Source organism: Brachycentrus maculatus, unplaced genomic scaffold (assembly GCF_059751285.1).
Source record: "Brachycentrus maculatus isolate JH-2025_06_01 unplaced genomic scaffold, ASM5975128v1 h1tg000129l, whole genome shotgun sequence".
NCBI classification, from domain to species: Eukaryota; Metazoa; Arthropoda; class Insecta; order Trichoptera; family Brachycentridae; genus Brachycentrus; species Brachycentrus maculatus.
Window position 1 is genome coordinate 680,001 of NW_028280882.1, and position 12,139 is coordinate 692,139.

Here is a 12,139-nt window from a genome sequence, read left to right on the forward strand (position 1 = left end):
ACGTCAAACTATCTCAAGTTCGTGGAGATAGTCCGATACGTTTTTTGAGTAATTGAAACATCTGAGCTTTTGAGCAAGCGTGACTTAATATTCAATCCGGGGCTTTAACGTTACTTTCCAACTTTTATCAATGGATTGAAATGGCGTGGTAAGCTTTCTGCGAGCTTATCTAGGATGCAGTCCTCTCTACTTTCGTTCCAGTAATAAAATTGATAATGGAATATATTGCGAAAATGTAATAAATAACCATCAGAATATTGCAAAAATATATTATTCTCTTATTTCTCGCAGAAACTTTTAAAGTTTTGATGAAAAAAGTTTTGTTAGTATCTAGGTTCATTATGATTTCGGTTCACAATTTAAGAATATGTTTTATAAAGAAAGTCTGTGTTGTTTTTAAGTTTTTGAGTTATTTTTTTGACTCATGATTTTTTCAAAAAGGAAAAACCAGCAAGTTTTTAATTTTTAGACGCATGTCTGCATGTAGGATAGTAAGATTAGGAAATTAAGATGTGAAAAATACATAACAAATACCCATACCAATTGATTTGTTTTCTTGTATTAATTTTGTAACTGGAGGGGATCGAACCCCCTACATATATAAACAAACCAATTTCGGATTCGTTATTTATGTATTTTAATTATTTTTTATAGGATGTATAAAATATTCCGCTTCCGTGGTGTAATTAGTAAGCGTGTTAAGCTACCGTGCTGGAGGTCCCGGGTTCGATTCCCAGGGGGTTTTGCCCTTTTATTATGACCTAAGATAAAATGTATACCTACACACAGTCCATGTCTTTGTGGGATCTTTTTTTTTGTATTAATAAAAGATAAAATAATGATAAAACTGTCATTTCATCTAAATTAAATTTGATTTGTTTACTTATAAAAATGAAGCTGGTCTATTTTACATATCGCTCACTCCTTTCTACAACGTCATATATAAAAAAACATGATTTTTTAGGAGATCGTTTGTTAATGTTTAAAAATATAATAAAATGTATTAAAAATGATTATCAAGCCATTTATTAAACTTTTTACTGTGCAACAAATCTTTTTAGGTAAAACCTGAATATTTTTTTTCTATTTGAAAAATATTTAGTTCATTTAAAGAAATAATTGAACAATTTTCTTCCTTTTCTTCAAAATAAAAACAAAAATAACACTTTCTGCCTTGTAGCGGGTAAATATTAAGTTATAAATATGCCCCTTTTGCTGTGATATAGTACATTTTCTGGGCATTCTGAAAACATGCACAACTGAAATTGACGATTTGTTTATATATGACGTTGTTGAAAACAGTGTGTGATATGTAGTATTATCTTCGACCTCGACGATGAGTCGCGTATACGAGTATACAAATTATTTATGAAACGATTCAAAATTTTCATATAAATTCTCGGCCGAGCTCTTCCAGGGCCAAACACACCACGTCCCGGAGCACACCTTTGTTTCTGAGAGATTTAATTATATCACATTTCCAGAATAAAACAATGCCGGGAAGGAGGAATATGTGCGATACGCCTTCTATGAGGCTCTCAACAAACAGAACGCGCTCGTCTCAAGTTTCCGCACGCTTTCCGCACTGTGACATCGGAGCCGTGTAATGGGCTCCCCTCTTCGGGGAAACGCTAATTAATCGAATGAGGCGGGCGAGATTTTTGGGATATTTATTTAACCGCGGTTATCATGGGGGAAATTGAATTTCTGGCATCTTCCGTGAGAATATCATGGATTCACATTTCGAAATGGCACCGTAAACGTGCACGGTAATAACGTGAAATGTATATGTATATATACATATATATATATATATATATATATATATATATATATATATATATATATATATATATATATATATATATATATATATATATATATACGACGTCATATTATATGTAATTTATAAAATATTATTTTAGAATAAACTTTCACTGTCGTTTTATAACGTGCTAATATTTTTCTTTGTAAATTAGTGGGTGTATAATAATAAAATAAACAATGTGTTGCTTTGTAACACGACAATAAAAGTTTATTCTAAAATAATAATATTTTATAAATTACATATATGGTAATATGACAGTTCACCAAATACAATATTTTTTAAGTCTTTTGTTTTTTCAGTGCGACGCATGCGCGACGTCTGGTGGTAGATTTGCGCGATCTGCTTTACCGACTGTCACAATTGTGAGAGTCGGTACTACATGTATTTAATAAAATCTGTTTGGTATTTTATACATATATATATATATAAATATATATATATATATATATATATATATATATATATATATATATATATATATATATATATATATATATATATATATATATATATATATATATATATATATATATATATATATATATATATATATATATATATATATATATATATATATATATATATATATATATATATATATCTTGTATACAATGGTGTGTATAGACGGTTTCTAATTGACTGTACGAAGGCTGACAAACATTTAAGATGGTATTTGTTATTAATTTTCGCTTATTTTAACTCCAAATAATGATATAAGACTCTTGTTTCGTGTTTGTTATTTTCATTTGATAAGCTTAAGAGTAAAGAACGCCACACAACTCTTTCTTTATAAAGAATCTTCACCTCGTCCATATTCATATATCTCCTCATACACACCCGCCTATTAAACTCCGACTTTTTTTCTGTACCGGTTCTATAAAAACGTCAGAATGTCAACGTTTTGCCGGCTAATCGGCCACTGTTGTGTTTGCAGATTGTAGAGTCGCAGGTGCGAGTCGGGCAGATTTAGCATTTTATTTCTGTGTGAGGCGGTTTTATACTCCTTATCACACTAGAAATTTACACAAACAAAATTCCTTGGACTTTTTCAAAACAACGTCCCCCGACGACCTATTACTTAGGAGCCGGAACACCTGTGAGCCGTGCGAGAAATACCTACGCCGGTGTTTGCGTGAATAAACAAAGCTTTATATTGGGGTCAGTGAGACTGTAACGTAAAGTCGTCGTAGGATTTACACATTTATCCAAAATCAATAATGTCCACGATTTCCCGCTTTTGTTTGTTTGAAAACCAAACTTGATTGCTTAAATTTCCAGGGAAAGCTTATCAAATAAAAACAAGGATGATAGTAGACGGAATACAGATGAATGTGCGGCAAACCGATGTGTGATAGATTTCCAAGATTATATTTCATATTTTTCAAGATTATATTGCATATTTTATATTTTTGTATGTATTTAATGTATACGCTTTGATTAAATGTTAATTGAAAATAAATAAATTGAAATTGAAATTGAAAAATTTAAAATTTCAAATGGTGAAATAAGGAAAAAAAAGCTAGGCTAACATAAGGATTATCGATAAAATTTAGAAAGGTCTGTTGAGATGTTTTGGACTCGTGGACCGAATGAGCGAGGAAAGAGCCGTAAAACAAATTTATGAGGCGAATGTAGTTGTTAAAAGAAGCGGAGGAAGACCGACGAAAACTTGACACAATCAGGTATGTCAAATACTTGATAACGGCCGGGTCGAAAGTCGAAATATACAATCGGCGAATATGTATATGAGGAGATATATGAATGTGTAAGACGCGAAGAATGTTTGTAAAGACAGAGTGGCATGGCGTTCTTTTCTCACTGCTGGGAAGCGGCGTTATGGTTAGTTAGTTTTTTTTTAAATATTGCTCTCTCTCATTTTTTCGAATCACAATATTAGTTGTATGTCATACATAAATTATCCCGGTAAACCCCGGTCTTTGCCCCTGCCCATTTCGTACCTTTGTTCCTTTATACTACGGACGCTCTAGCGCAGGACCATTTAATTTAGGATTTGTTCATTGCAGATTTTCATCGGGGGCACCAGGGCGGACGCCCGCACGGGGGCGCTCCTGGACGTGGTCCGCGCGCGCCTGCTGCCCGGCCGCGTGCTGGCGCTCTCCGACCCGGACAGCCACGCCAGCCCGGCCAGCTGTAACACAGGTGATGATGGTCGTGAGTTTCAATCTGATTCTAGGCATGCGCTTCGGAGGCTTGGAATCGCTTCTAACCGTGCGCTTTGGAGGCTTGGAATCAATTCTTGCTGGGTACTTTGAAGCTTCTTGTAACTATGCGCTTTAGAGGCTTGGAATCATCACCTCTCACTGTGTACTTTGGAGCTTCAAAATAACTTGTAACTATGCATTTTAGAGATTTGGCATCATCACCTCTTACTGTGTACTTTGGAGCTTCGGAATCACTTGTAACTATGCACTTTAGAGGCTTGGCATCATCACTTCTCACTATTTTCTTTGGAGCTTTGGAATCACTTGTAACTGTGTGCTTTAGAGGCTTGGCATCATCACCTCTAACTGTGTATTTTTGAGCTTCGGAAGCACTTCTAACTAGGCGTTTTAAGAGACTTGAAATCATCACCTCTCGTTGTATACTTTGAGGCTTCGGAATCATTTCTAACCATGCGCTTTTGAGATTTTTGTATTGCTTCTATCCGTGCATTTTGGGGTATGGTTTTGCTTCAGTTCATGCTTTTACTTGCAACTTTGCTGTTTGGGGCTCTGGTCCTCTGGTTCTCTGGTTGTCTGGGGCTCTGTTCAACACTTAACTACAAACCCTGAGCTATTTATAATGCACATCATCAATGCTTCTAATTTTACATAGCTTTTCTAATGCACTTTCACGTGTTACCAAACATTTTGAACAACATATGATTTCACATTTCACTTCAGAGAATAGTTTTTTTCTTCAAATTCAATATATCAACCGAATTCATTTATTCTTACTCTCACCCACGTCATGAAATTTATTAAATATGTGTGATTTCCTAAATTTTTAGTGGTGCGGTTGTCAATGGTGTATAAAGTAATCACTTAACTAGTCTATGACAGTTTGTAAGCCCTGTAAATACCCAGACTTCCACATTTTTCTTCAGCTATGTCAAAAACATAACAATAATTAGTACTCTATAACAAAGTTATCTGATTAACTTCAAATGACTATTTTTCATCAATAACATGGTTTTAACACTGTAATTCGCTTTTCTATTAATAATACCTTTGTTATTAAGGCTAATTTACTAAGTTTTTAAAAAATATTTTTGCATACTTAATCCATTTTTAAGGATTTATCAATTTACGATTTTTATCTCTTCACTCATATATTTACATTATTATACATATATTTTATTATTATTGTTATTTGTATGGTACCTATTTACATGCGGTATTAAATTGCGAGCACAAACAGGAATATTTGCCTATTGTAATATTACACGCTTCTCTGATATTAAAAATCGTGGTTTTAGGTATTAATTAACCGAAATTCGAGCAAATAACAACATAACTATTGGCAATGTTCAACAAATAAATAAATAACATATATACAGACAGTGGATGTAGGCTGTATCCAATTTGTCGAGTACTCGAGAACAATATTAATATTATTTGCTGGCTTGTTAGTATTTGGGAACTTGCGGTATAACGCGAACCTATTTGATTTGCATATAAACCAGATAATACGAATAAACACAATTTGAATCCTCGTGCAATATAGAGCTTGTTTAATCTAGCACATCTAATTTATTACTTGTGCGTAAATAATAACGTCTAAATCTTGAGATCGCGAATGTGTACCTACTTTGATCGAGTTTGGTAAATTAAAATACACAATAGAAAAAAATAACAATTAAGTATGTAGTTTTTTCCACATGAATTTTATTTTACCAGCTGGTCAAATAAAATTCACTTGGAAAAAAACTACATACTTCTTATTTTATTCTATAAAATGCAGTTCCACCAAGAAATGTCAGTACAAAAATTAAACGTCATATAATTTATTTGTGTATTTACACAAAGTACTTCTTCTTTTTCGTTTTGGTGTTGACCTTGTGGCCTGTTTTTAGGAGGGATAAGCCTCCTGCAATGTCGATTCCCAGCTGTCAATCCATTTCTGGTGGTCTGCCTGGAAGTCGTCTACCTTAGAATTGGCCGTGCAGTGCAATGTGGGGGAGTCTGGATGGTTCCATTCTCCTCACATGGGCATACCATTGTCTTCTTCGTTGCCTTCCCCACCTAACGACATCTTCGTTGCATATTTCTCTTATTCTTGTCAAAGCAATGGCGTTTGTCCAGTTATCCTTTGACTATGCTGTAAGTAGCGTTTCAACCACTGAGGTGCCTGCTGCTACCTTAATTTGGTCGGCCCACCGTGTGGGGATCTTCCTCTCCCTCTCTTCCCCTCCTGGCTACCAATCACAACCAGTCGTTCCAGGCTCTTCTCGTTGCCACGCTCAACGTGTCCAAAGAACTGAAGAACTGTCGTGTACAGACACTGGCCAGAATCAAGCCATGCAAGTGTAACAACCGACTATTGGACTCGTTGGTGCGTCTAACACCACATTACGAATGCGTCAATTTTTATTCTTTTTTCTGTTTTTTTTGGTCCATGGTTCAGCAGCATAAATAAAAAGAGAGTGGACCAAACTCCTGATAAGCTCTATCTTTGTATTGTTACTCACACTGCAGTATATACATAGGTACATAACTGTTTCTGTAATCAAGTTTCCACGTAATCTGGCATTATTTTCGTTTCCTTTAATAGGTTTTCTTATTCTTCCATTATCCCTTATCACTTTCCATCGTTAAACTACGCCCCGTGACGTGCCTCACTCAAAACCTATCGAATTAAGTAATTACCCACCTTACCTGTTTTCGTTAACCTTTCCGCTCGCTAATGCCGAAAGTTCTTCCCACATTAGTCGGCCCACCCTAATGTAAAAACGATCTCAGAGACGTGGTCCCCCTTTTCCGACAGCGCATCGCGTAAAAGGGAGCGACCATTGTTTCATTTGAGAGTGTCTCGTGTACAGACGGTTAGATACTTTTGCGCGTGAGTCTTGTTTTTTTTTATACAGCATCTCCTTGGTTCCATGATAATTGCGCACATGATAAATGCGCACAAAAAATGCTCAGGTGCCAAGTGTATAACTGACAGACGGACAAATGACTACAGTAACTTCTGCCTACATAAGCAACGAAAATGTTCAGTGATACCTAAAATGGATTTAATTCTTTTATGCGCAAGGAATATAAATGTCATTTTATTTTATTTTTAACATTTTGATTGTATCCACATATAGTAGATAAGTTCCTCTGTAATAATAGATTGATATTATCCACTGATACTTCGTGATGGAATTGCATTTTTAATTTTTATTAGATTAAAACCAATATTTTTAGCTTTTCAACTTTTTTTTTATTTGACCAGCGACCGGGTTTCGTCGTTACCGACATCATCAGACTGGTAAAAATTAAAAAAAAAAAATTCTCTGTAATATTTAAATATATATTTTTATTGATGCACAAAGTAATAGATATCACATTCGACTTCTTCATTTTTTCATTAATCGATTCGGCTGTTGGTTTGTGGTAATATCTATCCGTTTTTAATTTATGTTTTACTTGGTATTTTAAAATCTATTGTGACACGTGTATCGATGCATTCTGCGTCAATTTCAAAATGATGCGGAATGCAACGAAACACGTTTCACAATAGATTTTGAGAAATAGTGCTATTTACCAAGACTGTTAATTTGGCTTACCTGATCTTGCCAAGTTTTCTTCGGTCCTCCTCTGCTCCTTTTTCCAACGACATTCGCCTCAAAAAATACGTTACCGTTCTTTCCTCACTCATACATTCCGCATGTCCAAACCATCTCAATAGACTTTTCGTAGTGTTTTTACTTTTTCGAAAAAGCTTAATTATTGCAGTTCGTCAAGTGATGGTATGATGTGCCTGAATTTAGAAATTTCTTTATTCAGTCAACAGGCGGATGTCACTATTGTGTGTATTTGTATGTGTGCGCAATGTAATGTGCACATTTGTCTTTGTGCGCAAATCCCATGTGCGAATTTGTCTTGTGCGCAAATCCAATGTGCGAATTTGTCTTGTGCCCAAATCCAATGTGCTCAAATACCTTGTGCGCAAATGCCATGTGGGCTTTTGGCTGGCAACCCCCTACCTTAACACCTTTTCACCTCCCGCGGGCGCAATCCGTTAAGTTAACGGAAGCCAATTAAGGGGGTCTAATACTTTTATTTGACTCTTCCGATCTCCCGGTTCGCAAAAAGATTGATGGCGGCCATCGGCGGGAACAGGGAGAAGTCTTCCCACTTTCTTTACACTATTTTCTCTACTTTCTGCTCGAGTCGGAATGAGGATTCTGTGTTTCTTTTGACATTCGCTATATCTTGTTGATACTAAATAAATAGAAAGTTAAGCAAACACTTTTATCCTTGGTTACCTGGGGGAAGTATTTGTGGTAAGAAATACCGGCAGTGCAAATAATGCAGTATTTAGTTTTTAACTTTTTTTTTTTTTTAAACTAGATGTGCCCGGCTACGCGTTGCTGTGGCTCGATGGAAATGAATGTAAAATAATGCTTAAGTGGAGATAATTCACATTTTTGAACAAGTATTTGGACGCACTCAAAATGTTGTAAATAAATCAAATATATATTTTCTCATTATTTTTTTATATCTCAACAAGTACTGTGAAAAAGTATTTGGATAAACTCAAAATGTTGTAAATAAATTTACTGTCCAAATTATAAGCTAAAATAAATCTCTTAAACGAGTCTCTGCCTGGTAAAAGTTTTCCTCATCCCAATATAGATGGCTGTTATGAACTCAGTTAATCTTTTTGATCAGTATATCTAGAAGTTTCAAAAATTTGAGTTGTGTGGTTGCCAATCATAGGTAGAATTGGCGTCATAGGTTTGGTTCAGTGATCACTTTACACGTGTGTAATGTGATCACTTAAACAAACCTATGACGGTTGTAAGCTCTGAAAATGCACATGCTACCACATAATTTAAAAAAATTGAGTTTTAATTATTTAATTTTTTATTGAGAAAATATCACTTTTTCTTAAAATCTTTTGTGACACGTGTTTCGATGTATTTCGCATCATTTTCAAACACGGTTTGAAAATGATGCGGAATGCATCAAAACACGTGTCACAATAGATTTTAAGAAATAGTGGTATTTACTAAGTAAAACTTAAATTTCAAAAAAGAATATGGAAGTCTGCCCAGACCATTTACAGGGCATACGCCCGTCTACGCTTGGTTATGTGATCCATTTACACACGTGTTAAATTCATCAATTCAACCCATGATTAACAACCAATTAAAAATGGATAGATTTTACCACAAAGTTACTGCCAAATCAATTAATTCTACATTCTTCTTCATCTGTATCGAGACGCCAACAGATAATGTAAAAAAATAACTTCCAATTGGAGATAATCCTGATTCACGAGCAAGTATTTAGACACACTCAAAATGCTGTAAATTATTTGAATATGTATTTCCTCAGTCGAGTCTTACCTTGCGTCTCCGCGTAAGTAGGCGCCTTATGAAGTTTTCCTTTCAACCATTTATTTATTTATTTATTTTCATAATACATAGATACATTCAATATACATATTCATTTCATATACACATTTATTATACGTATTACGGCTCTTTAGGCATAGCCTGTGTTGAGCCGAATAATAACATGGTAATACAAAGTTTATATATATATTTTTTTAAATTTTTAATTTATATATATTTTTTTAATGATTAGATTATAAACATAACATACAGGAGATACAAAAATAATTTATAGTTTAAGGTTTTTCAATGTGATAATTACACCTGGACTTTAATTAATTCACTTTCTACCTTGATCATTATGATCCGGGCCTTGATAGATAGTTGAGATGTCAACTAAATAACGTGAAAAATAACTCCTTTATTTATTTCAAAACATATAACATACATAAGTCATATATACATATAATATTCCCGATGAGTAATTTTTATTTCTCATTTTGGGATATGGGATTAAGGTTAACAAGACTGGAATACAAATAATTAAGTAACGAAAAAGATTTTTTTTTTAAATAACCAAAGCTTATAATAATACATGGCAAAATATAAAAACAATAAACAGGTATAATAAATAGGCACGAGAAGCATATTTAAAAGATTTATATTATCCACTGACACTTTGTGATGGAATTGCATTTTTAATTTATTATTAGATTAAAACCAATATTTTTAGCTTTTCCACTTTTACACGTTTCGTCGTAACCCGGTCGCTGGTCAAATAAAAAAGTGGAAAAGCTAAAAATATTGGTTTTAATCTAATAATAAAAAAATAAAAAATAAAATATTTAAAAGAAACAAATGAGAAAATATAACAAATGAGAAAATATAAAAAAAAACATAAGGTAAAAACAAAATAAGAAAACATGACTAATCACCACATAGTAAAAAATCTTTCCATAAAGTACCTTCTCAGATCATTTATTTTGGATCCCCGAATGGGTTTTATTTTATATATGTCAGGCAGCTGGTTAATTTGGGTATTGGCAATATAATTTAAGGACCTTACTCCAAATTTAGTAGTGTTTATTGGCTCCACATGTATTTTGTTATGTCCTCGTGTATTGTGATTATGAATTTCTTCGTTAAAAATCGTGTTACTTCCTAATCGGAGGATAATCCAAATTTTTGAACAAGTATTTAGATACACTCAAAATGTGGTAAATAAATTGAATATGTATTTCCTCAGTCGAGTCTTACCTTCGCCTTGCGTCTGCACGTAGGTAGGCGCCTTATGAAGTTTTCCTTTCATCCATTATGATCCGGGCCTGGATAGAATTAGGGAGCCATTGTTTGTGTTATCGCATTGTTGGAGCGTTTTGGAGCGAAAGCTTTGAATTATACGCCCCTGAATGGGTCCTGTCTTATTACATGACGCGATTTAATGAATTGCTGGAATTGTGGCTCTTGCATTCAGACCTGTGAAAAATATCAGCTCTTCTTGCCTTTATGTCTCGCTAATTAAAACCTCATTATCTTGTTTATAAAGATATGCATTATTTAGGTTTCTCGACAGAGACGAAGCGTCTATTTTTTTATACTACGGAAATGTGGAAGACTTTATATCCCTGGGCTGGCTGGCTTAAGAGATCACTCAAGCTCAAATTCTTCTTCAGAATATATGATCATTGACTGGCTTTGATTGAAGCAATATCTTCCAACCATTTTTTTATTGTTTTTTTTTTACAAAATACATATTTAAATAATACAAAATAGTTGGTAAATATACAAAACATTTCAAATATAACGTTTCCACCTCTCTAATAAAGTAGATACTTGTGTTTAGAGAGGGAGTTCGTTTTACAATTATTTTTTTATAAACAATGTGAGGCAAAAATAAACAATTTCATTAATTGATTCGGCAGTCACTTTGTGGTAAAATCTATTCATTTTGAATTAATGTTTTAGTGGTATTTACTAAGTAAAACATTAATTAAAATAAAATAAACAAAGTAAATTAAAAAAAAATCCTTGGTATGGAGTCTAGGTAGGGGTGAGTCTTGTATGTTTTTTAAATTTAGTTTTTAAGGTTTGATAATTTTTTATAGATTTTAAGTTTTCCGGAAGTAATATTGTAATAACAGATTAGTGATACTGGTCAAAGTTTTAGCCAGTTGATAAATGCACCGTTATAGTTAAATATTTTCCGAATCAAATAGTTTTCTCTGATAGAGTAGATATAGGCGACAATTCTTCTGAATTATTTCACATACTAAGAAAACATCTGAAATTACATTTCATTTTAAAAACTTCTAATTTGACCTGGGATACTCAGATGTCCACACCCCCTTCGTAATTTATTCGTATCTGTAAAGACATTTTTAATATGAACGTTGGTAAATTGTCTCTCGAGCTGAAATCCAGTGTTTGAGTGTGTCCAAATACTTGTTCACATATCTGGATTATCTCCCACTATAGGAGTATTTTTCATATTATTTTTTGACATCTCATCAAAGATGAAGAAGAATATGGAGGTCTGGGCATTTACGGGGCTGACGACCACTTAAACCAGCCAATGACGGTCATTGGCTGGTTTAAGTGGTCGTCAGCCCCGTAAATGCCCAGACCTCCATATTCTTCATTATCTTTGATGAGATGTCAAAAAATATTTTTCTTCATCTTTGATGAGATGTCAATTTTTTTTATGTATTCTTGAAACAGTAGGGGAGGGATGGAATTTGCACATGTAATGTTCAGGGTTCTCG

The 12,139-nt window shown here is 33.7% G+C and overlaps 1 protein-coding gene across 3 annotated transcripts in view; it reads left to right on the forward strand.

Annotated features, from left to right (window-relative positions):
- The window catches only part of LOC148309345 (spermatogenesis-associated protein 20), a 152,168-nt gene that overhangs the window by 122,953 nt on the left and 17,076 nt on the right, over positions 1-12,139 (forward strand). For 2 of the 3 annotated variants that reach the window (XM_088260218.1, XM_088260220.1), the window contains one exon: positions 3,853-4,000. In XM_088260218.1, the coding sequence (XP_088116344.1) occupies positions 3,853-4,000 (148 nt within the window). The remainder of the gene's footprint in view (positions 1-3,852; positions 4,001-12,139) is intronic. The other variant, XM_088260219.1, reaches the window with a different exon arrangement.